At 46.0% G+C, this 9,620-nt stretch overlaps 1 protein-coding gene across 3 annotated transcripts in view; it reads right to left on the bottom strand.

Moving 5' to 3' along the window:
• Positions 1–381: 381 nt before the first annotated feature.
• Positions 382–9,620, bottom strand: part of SMAD9 (SMAD family member 9) — a 26,421-nt gene continuing 17,182 nt past the window's right edge. For all 3 annotated transcript variants that reach the window (XM_009290187.2, XM_009290189.2, XM_009290190.2), the window contains 2 exons: positions 6,799–7,055; positions 382–1,831 (listed from right to left, as the gene is read on the bottom strand). In XM_009290187.2, coding sequence (XP_009288462.1) covers positions 1,688–1,831; positions 6,799–7,055 — 401 coding nt within the window. In that variant the 3' untranslated portion in view covers positions 382–1,687. The remainder of the gene's footprint in view (positions 1,832–6,798; positions 7,056–9,620) is intronic.

The raw sequence follows: 9,620 nt of genomic DNA, 5'->3' as shown, positions 1-9,620 counted from the left end.
ATTATGCAGTAAAATGTGTAGCACCAGATATTGTGTGAGAAGAAAAGAAATATTCTGTAAAACTTTTTTTTTTCCCCGCAGGATACTTCTGGTGTGTTCTAAGGAGGAATGAGATTGGAGAAGTTACCACTCTTTCTGACCCCTAAAGCAAAACAATTTTCAGTGGACTGTTATGCCTGGAAAGAAATAATCCTTTACCCTTTCAGCAAGGTAATGGGGACCATCAAAATGTAGTAAGAGTTTCACATGCCTCCTCAGAAAAGGTTACCAAGTGAACAGCATTTTGTAAGGCTGGCTCTGTGGATGAGAGTATGGGCGATAGATTTCCCTGCTTACAGAAGGACCACAGACAAGGAGCTTTTAAAAAAAGGTTCTGCACATAGATTCACTCTTTGCTTGTTCATGGCTTACACTGCCTCACCATCCTCTACAGGCGAGGCAAAAGCACTGCAAATGATGAAGCCTGTATCTAAGATGAGGAACCATCCATGGGGATGTACGAAGTGACCGGCAGGGAAGCTCTCTCTGTCAAACCTGAGCGTTGCAGTCAGATCCCGAGGACCGGCCCAGCACAGGGGATGGATGTGGCTGACTCCCACCTCCTTCTCATTGCATCCTGTGAGCGTGAGGCTTCCTGTTCCCAGTACAAAGACTATCCCAAAATGAATGATAAAGTAATTATTTGGTTCTTCAATGCACACTTCATTTCCCTTTTCTGAATCACAGTTCAAGTCCCTTTTAGACGTACCCTTGATATCAGCACAGTAGTCTAACTACAGACAGTCCTAACTTTAAAACAAACTACATCAATACTGTATAATGGATAGGATTCAGTTTACATGCCAGATACATATGCAAGTATGCATGTACTTTGCAAAAAAGCACTGGAAGTTAATTAGTTTTTAAACTTATAGGCATATATTTCAAATTTTCCTTTTTTTTTTTCTTAGGAGCTTGTTGCTTTTCAGTGCAGCAGTACCGTACGCTACTGTGTTAACAGCATCAGACTACTCGGATGTGTCCAGAATGCTCTGATAAGGCTCCAGTGCTGAACGTGTCCCGAGGGCTCTCTCCTCCTGCCAAATCCTAGGGGAGACAGGGGTGCCTCAGCTCCTCAGAGGATCTGTTGTCCCATCATGCTTTGCAGTAGGGAGACAGACTGGAATTGCAGTTTAGTCCTTCAGTTCACTGGATAAAAGTCATCTCTATGCATAAGTCCTGTGCACCACCTAAGGTCCTCTTTTAGACCTGAAATTAGGATGTAAAATGGATATAAACGGTGCAGAGATCTGACTTTGGTTGCCTGCCGAGGGGTGAATTTCACCTACTAGGAACAGCTACAGCCAGGTTTCTGAATCCACATGAAAGTGCTGAGAATTCGCACCGTTTACTGGCTTGGCTGGGGAATGAAGATGCTCACAGGAAATGTTTGACACTTTTGCAGGAATTTGGCTTATTTTGTACTAGAGAACAGACACGCTATACCTGAATTTCTAAACTTATTGTACTGGCATCAGAGTAACTAGAAACCACAAAACGTAGCATGAAAAAAAAAAAAGGAGAGTAGACTATGTATAGATATATTTACATCTACATACATCTACATATAGAAGCTTCTGTTCACTGGAAATCCTATAAGCCACTGCCTGCAATAGCATCCACCCTAAGGGAATTCTAGAGATGATCCTTAAGAGACTGAGGAGATGGGGTTATGAGGTGAGCCCATCTGTGTCAGCACCTTATCCAGCCATTGCAACGGTCCATGCAGGTGGATCTCAATCCAGCAGGGTGTGCTTGTAACATCCTGGCGATGATACTCTGCTCCCCAGCCCTATAAAAGCATCAAAGGACCAAAAAGTGAGTTTTTAAAAAAAAAACCAAACATGGAATCACAACTCCAGTGCTGACAGTCTAACACAACTACATGTAGTCCATCACCCAAGTTCCCAAGATTTACTGCTTTGTCCTAGGGATAATTTTCTGTAGAAACTTTGCTCCTTTTTAAGGTCATTGTTATCATAGTTATCAGGGACTCTATACTATTAAATTAAAAATGCTCAGTCACAATTCCAGGTGCTGAGATCAACTGTCATGGAAAGGCCTGTTTCCAAGCTTGGCTGCCTGCAAACAGCCCATGGGGAATGGTCCCTGCTGTTCGCACCCCAGAGACGTGCCCAGGAAAGTCTGCCAGACTTCTGTCTGGCACAGACGAAAAGCAGGCCAGGCCCTGTCATAACACTTTAACAGGAACTGGGAATGATCTTGGGCACTGCTTCATTTATTGGTAGAGATGCATCCTACGAGTCTGAGACTCTAGAAGTTCTAGGTATTTATCTGAACCTCTGGAAACTTCCAGCAAGGTTCCTCATGTCCCCTTTACCTTAAACTTAACCTATGTATAAACACTTTCCATGGGTTTTCTATCCTTGAACATGTCCTCTTTTCCCACGGGAGTTCCCAGCTGTCTGCTGTGATAAGTCCCGCAGTAATTTCTCTAGCTCTTTTGGGGAGATATGGGATATGGAGCATCTGACGGAAGATGGGGATGTGGTGCTGGCATGGAGAAAAGAGAACCAGAAGTCGCCGTGCCTCAAGCAGGCACAGTGTCTGCTTGTTAAGCAGGCAGCCTGATTTCAGAGCAACACAAGCCATCCAAGTCACAGCCCAAAGTCTCACAGCTAACTGGCTGTCTCACTGCCAGAACTGAACTTGGATTTCCATAGGGCAACGTGCAAAACGCAGTCCCACTGCAGGATGAGGCTATTCATTTGTGGGCCGCTGATCAGAGAACCTGAGCCTTACCTATCATTATGCTAGTCAGGCAGGCTGATATTCTTGTCATGAAAATAGGACATGGTGTCCTGGTTTCAGCTGGCATGGAGTTAATTTTCTTCCTAGTAGCTGGTACAGTGCTGTGTTTTGGATTTAGGAGGAGAATAATGTTGATAACACACCGATGTTTGAGTTGTTGCTAAGCAGTGCTTACACCAGTCAAGGACTTTTCATCTTCCCATGCTCTACCGACTGAGAAGGCTGGAGGTGCACAAGAAGCTGGGAGGGGGCACAGCCAGGACAGCTGACCCAAACTGGCCAAAGGGACATTCCATACCATGTGACGTCATGCTCAGTACATAAACTGGGGGAAAGCTGGCCGGGGGGGCCGCTGCTCGGGGACTGGCTGGGCATCAGTCAGCGGGTGGTGAGCAATTGCATTGTGCATCACTTGCTTTGTGTATTATTATTATTATTATTATTATTTATTATTATTTAAACATTCTATTTCAATTATTAAACTGTTTTTATCTCAACCCACAAGTTTTCTCACTTTTACTCTTCTGATTCTCTCCCCCATCCCACCGGGGTGGGGGGGGGAGTGAGCGAGCGGCTGTATGGTGCTCAGCTGCCAACTGAGGTTAAACCACAACACATGGAGGTATGTTAAGACTGATGCCTGCCAAAGGTACCGAAATTGTAGAGTGCTGAACAACTCAGACAACTGAGGCTGCTAGAACCCACTTCTCTAGATGATCAGCTGCAAAACTAGGATCAATACCAAAACTAGATGCCATAGTAAGTGGTGTGGATAAAATCTATTGCTTCTTAATGAAAAAAAGGGTGAAGAAAGCAGAAGAGTAAGATATGGACCCACCAAAGCCCAAAGACTACTTTTAATCAGGCACCATTTTTCTGACCTGCAGAGCATTTACTAGGCTAGAAAGGGTGTGTGTTCACAGGCACCTCAGATTTATGTTCTGGAAACGCTGGCAAAAAATGCCACTCTTTAAATCAGTGCAGTCAGGCATCTGGGTTTGTGAAGTCTTAAGTACTCAGCTGCAGTGAAGATAAACGGCCAGAAGGGCAAGTGTCAGAGGAGTCGGTGCACCTCTGCTGACTGGTAGGATGGAAAATCCGGAGGAATAGGAATTACAGGTTGCAAGCGCAACCTGCCCGATTTGGAGGCATCTGGCAGCGCGTGCAGGTGGCTGGCCATCTCCCTCTGCTGGCAACTCCCACACACAGGGCTGCTGCCTCAGGCTGCTGGCTGGAGCTCCCAGCAGGGGAAATGCCAGGAGGACAGGAGCCCCTGTGCCTCCCGTACATCTCTCTTGGGCTGCAGGTAGCCTCCTCGCAGCTGAAATGAACCCAGAGGTGGAGGTCTCTTAATGAGGGAATAAAATGACAACTTGCAAAGCTGTGGTGGTGTTTTGAGCAGATGGTGGGAAGAGGATACCGATACCCTCACAAGGAGACCAGAAATGCACCTTCTGGCATGGGGGAGATCAGCCGAGGGGCCCTGCTGCTCCTGCCAGCCCTTCCCACCTCCTGTGGGCAACAGCTCTCTCCGGCCCAGGGTCCAGCCACGTCCCAGAGCACTGAGCTGCCTCGTGCTGGGGAGCACGGCCAAGTGTGCTGGGTCGTCCCCTTAGCCCCAAGACCTGGGGAAATGTGGGAGGGAGGGCACTGGGTTCAGACCTTGGCTTGGAGAAACTCTGCGTCTCTCCACTTTGTGTTTCAGCTGTCTCATCTGTGGAGAGGGGACAACAGCCATCCTGCTTTGGTTATCAGCAGCGCTCAGTGGATGAAAATTGCTCTCTGTTCTCACTGATGATACACTCACGTTTGCCTGAGGGTTGAGCTCCTCCCAGCTGCTCTGTGGACACATGGAGGGTATCAGAGGGGACAGGACCTTCACCTCCCTCTGTCCCATGTCCAGCCTCCAGAAGAGGATACAGTCCTGGCAAGTTTCTCACGTCTTGGTCCCTACCCATCTCTGTCTCCCAGCTGGTAGCTCAAGCACTGGTGGTGTAGGAGGCAGGGTCTCCAGTCCTTTGGCTCTGCTTGCCCTGTGGGCTGCAGGTGACCAGCAGCATCTGGTCACAAATAGGGGAGAAGCCAAAAGACTGCCCTGCACCTGGGGGCTCTTGGTGTGTGGCTCTGACAGACAACATGCTCCTCTGTGCACTACATACCTAACACCCAGGGGCATTCCTATCCCCAGACTGAACACACTGGGGCTCACACTTTGGGAGAGAAATAATTTGAGAAGACTGAGTACAGGAAAGGGTTTTTACATGCCAGGAAGGAAGAACCTAGATGAGATTTGCATAGCCATTTTCCGAAGGTCATGGGAAAGGGTTCAAAATAACTCCTTGCACTGGTCTTCTGGTGCCTGAGGCACTATAGTGGCTGCTATTGTTTCAACAAAGCAAGGTGATAATATGGCAGCAGCATTATTTAGTGCATCAACACAACCGTTTCTGCTGCCATGCTGGGCATAGAGGCAGATAACACATCAAAGAGACTGCTCCCGAGTTGCTGAGATAATGAAAATATTGCGTAACTGGCTACACTGCCTTTACAAACAACATGCCCATTCATGTCTTCCATTAAAGAAAATGCTGTTTGTTGGGTTTCTTGCTTTCTTTTTTTCCCCTAATGCTTGCGTGTGAACAAGATGTCAGTTCCTTCCCAAGAAAAAAGCAACAGTATGGTCACGGGCAGAGAGATTTTGGCTTGGACTCGGGAAAAGTTACAGGGCACTCTTAGTGCTCTCAGAGAGTTAAGGAGATGGGTCCCCAAGGATGGCTGGAAACAGTCAGAACCAGAAGGCTGCGTGGGACTCAACTCATCTGCTTTGCAGAACATAGGGGAAGTGGACTCCAGCCTCAAGCAGTTTTGTAGTATCTTAGATGTGAATTCAATCAGTTTGATTCAGTCATTTGTATAGAACCAAATCTGGAGGACAAAGGGACATACTCAAGACACTTCTTCTGGTACCTAGCAGGACCAACTTGCTCCTAATGGTGTGACTTCTCTAGTCTGCAGGCTGAACATTGCTGTCAGCTCTCCCCAGCAGCACTATAGGAAGTCAGTCTAGCACATCTGTAAACAGTCTTGAAATACCATTCTTTGGGGTTTAGATGCTACAATAGGCACCTAAGTAAATCCTAAGTGCTAAAAGGAGTCAAAAGATCCCATTCTGGTGAAAGGCCATTCAGAAGATTTAAGAAACTCCCACAAAGACTGATACATCGCACACAGAGAAGTCAGACTGCAAAGTTCAGAGATGAAAGACATGGAAACAGTAATGGCTTTGCTGGCCTCCTGTCTCTTCCAAATACCAGGGGGAAGGTCAGATGTTCTTCTGGGTTTTGTATTCTGCTTGCAAGAAGCCCTTCTGGTAGTGTGGCTGGCCAGAGTGAATGTCATCAGAAATTAAGACAATCTCTTGCCAGGGATCAGACAGGTGGCAAACAACAACAGTTCCCAGGAAGCTCAGTGGGGGCTGAAGGAGGACCCAGTGTTTCTTGACTGAGACCATACATACCAGTCTATAGTAATGCTGAGACTGTAAATTAGTCTAGAGACATAAGGACATTCTTTTCAGATCTATGGCTCTACCAAGCTCTCTTGCAAACCAGTAACGATAGGAGAGATCACAACTGCCTAAGATATATGCTACAACATTTACACGTTGCTAAGCCCCTGTAAGTTGAGCTCTTTATGCAATCAATGGGGGAACATCATTCAATCTCTGCTTATTTTGCACAAAAAGCCTATGGAATACCTAATTTTTGGAATCTAAAAAATTTCCAGGTTGACCACAAAAGCTACTGATTTTAAGCACCTATAAGTTTAAGGCAATACTGGAAAACAGGCAGTCTGAATTGCTATTTGCAAGTGGGGTGTCCAAATCCCCACTTGGGAAGGATTTGATGGGGTCTAGTTTTGCACCAAAGCTAGCAAGTGCTAGGATTTGCCTTTTCAGAAATGCAAGAGAAAACAAAGAATCCTTACTTTAACAAAGCTCATTCGAATAGTACACATCTTGGTCAGCTCATACACCACTTCAAAACCATGATTGACTGACTGGGCAAGCAGCTGGGCAAAGAGCTGGTTGTTGAAGATCTTGAGGCTGCAGCCACTGGGGATCTTGCAGACAGTGGCTGGGTGGAAACCATGCTGGTAGTTACAGTTGCGGCTTTGCACAAAAATACTGCTGTCACTGACACATTCAGCATAAACTTCCCCACCGACGTAGTAAAGATGAACACCTTGAACAAGAAAAAATAACGTGTATTATTTCTCCATTGTTCACAGCACACTTTATACCAGTAATTCTTTAACTATTTTACTGGTGTGGGCGTACAAGCCCAGGATCATTCCAGGCACTCAGTGACTATACATTGCCTTTCAAAAGACAGTGAACTGTGTGCATATCCATATATCTGTAGAACGGACCCACCAACATTAAGAGGAAATTATCATAAACACTATTTCAAGGTACTGGTCTAGGAGAAAAAAGTCTTGGCACGTGATGTTCTTCTTTGTTTCTCAGTGAAGGTTGGTTTACTTCTTTAACCCAACAGCACAGTACTTTATGACAAGACATATATACACATACATATACACACACATAAATATCAAACATATGTCAACCATATACAAAGCATGGATCAAAACTGTCAAAGAACTGACAAATCTGTTATGCATTACACATCTAAATGTATTTTCACTGTTGAGCATATGCATGCTGACCAAGACCCACTTCATTGCACGCTATTTTTTTACTGCAGGATCCTATCTCATGCAGTTCAAACACAGCATGGTGTGTACTTAAAATAGCTTTTCTGTATTTTGCTTTATCCACCACATCAGAACCATGTGTTTGCATTTACATGACGTGACTTACTCATCAGATCCTGTTCAAAGTGATCTTTAGCAAGAAAATGACTGACTTCCTTCTGGACTTTTCAGTGCCCGAGTGACTTACCAACACTAACCCTCAAATTTTTACCGTGCCTTGGGGAAATGAAGATGGAAGCATTTCTATCCATTCAAAGACTCTGGTCCTCCCAGGATGTCTGCTTGCATGAAAATATACCTAAATTGGTAGGATAATTTATCTTAGCACAATTCAGCAACCTTAAAGTTAGGGATCTTGTGTAAGCTGATTGTGTAGATGTGTTCACCAGTTGATAGATCATGAGAGGCACCGTGACCAGATGATTCACTCCATCCGCTACAGAGTGCAGGCTCACAGCCAGCTTAAACTGACGGAAGTCTGTGCAGGTGCTGAAAAGGCTCTCTCTTTCCCTGCCCCTGCTGCTTCTTCCCACACCTGCTTTCACGCTGGCAGCAATGGCTGGGGATTGGGCAGCCGTCCAGATTGGGGAACTGAACCAGCTAATAAACTTAAAAACAAACAAAACAAAACAAAAGAAGATTTATTTGCAGTGAGATCTTCATCAGTGCAAGCGTGGCACTGGGGACCCAGACTGGTTAAATGTGAGCATAAAACCACACCCTGAAGGGGGTCGAGTCACCCTGTGAAGATGCCTAGACATTCACCCTTCCCATGGCTAGATTAGGTGAGATGAACCCCTCCCATGGCCAAGAGAGGTGGAAGAACTCAGTTCTTTGTTCTCATAAAAACCACCACTAAATAAAAATAAAATCCTCCTCTCTATTCCCAGGTACATCATTCAAACCCTTACATACAAATGCACATGTTCACAGAGTCTCAGCAGACTGCCTGCAAAGCTAGTGATAACTATGCTTTAATAATTCAGTTGTAATTACTTTTATTCCTGTTGTCTTCCATACAAAAAAGACTGGTTATGTATTCCCAGTCTGTTCGTCATTCTGTGGTCATGACAGCAAGGGGCAGCAGCACATCCTTAGGACAAAGACTCTAAACAGAACTGGGAAAGGCTCAGGGAAAAGTAGGTTGAGTAGGAAAAGAATCTGGGAAAAGTATGCTCTCCCATAGACTTCCAGGGTGACTCAGACGGGAACCTTAAAGTCTGTCTTCAAGCCATCACTTGACTTTTTCTTCTATGCACCCACGAGATCTCAAATTAGGTGTGAGTGGCGGGGGGTGTGGCTCAGAGCACATGCTAGTATTGCACTGGGAACACGGGTGAGATGACAGCTCCATTAGACCGGTCATCAGCTCCAGTCCAACTGCACCAGACATCATGGGGTGTTGCACACTGTGACTGCTATTACTTGACTTATGTCTCCTTTCCCTTCTGTGGAAGATGGATAAAAGGGAAGGACTGAAAACACGAAGGTCCTAGCTGACCTTGATGGAGTCCATATAACTTGCTGAAATAAACAGACAACACTGTTCTAGGCCAACAAGGCCAACACTAGGCCAACAAGGCAGATATCCTGTTGGGAGTCTGTTACAGACCACCCAACCAGGATGAAGAGGTGGATGAAGTATTCTGCAAGTGGCTGGCAGAAGTCTCACAATCGCTAGACCTTGTTCTCGTGGGGGACTTCAACTTCCCGGACGTCTGCTGGAAATACAACACGGCAGAGAGGAAGCAGTCTAGGAGGTTCCTGGAGTGTGTGGAAGACAAATTCCTGACACAGCTGGTAAGGGAGCCTACCAGGGGAGGTGCCTCGCTCGACCTGCTGTTTACAAACAGAGAAGGACTGGTGGGAGATGTGGTGGTCAGTGGCCATCTTGGGCTTAGCAACCATGAAATGGTAAAATTCTCCATTCTTGGTGAAGTAAGGGGGGGGGCCAGCAAAACCGCAACCATGGACTTCCGGAGGGCGGACTTTGGCCTGTTCAGGACGCTGGTTGAGAGAGTCCCGTGGGAGAC

The sequence above is a fragment of the Aptenodytes forsteri genome, unplaced genomic scaffold (genome assembly GCF_000699145.1).
Source record: "Aptenodytes forsteri isolate BGI_AS27 unplaced genomic scaffold, ASM69914v1 Scaffold155, whole genome shotgun sequence".
NCBI classification, from domain to species: domain Eukaryota; kingdom Metazoa; phylum Chordata; class Aves; order Sphenisciformes; family Spheniscidae; genus Aptenodytes; species Aptenodytes forsteri.
Note: the sequence above shows the minus strand (reverse complement) of the source record. Positions and strands in the feature narration are given on the sequence as shown.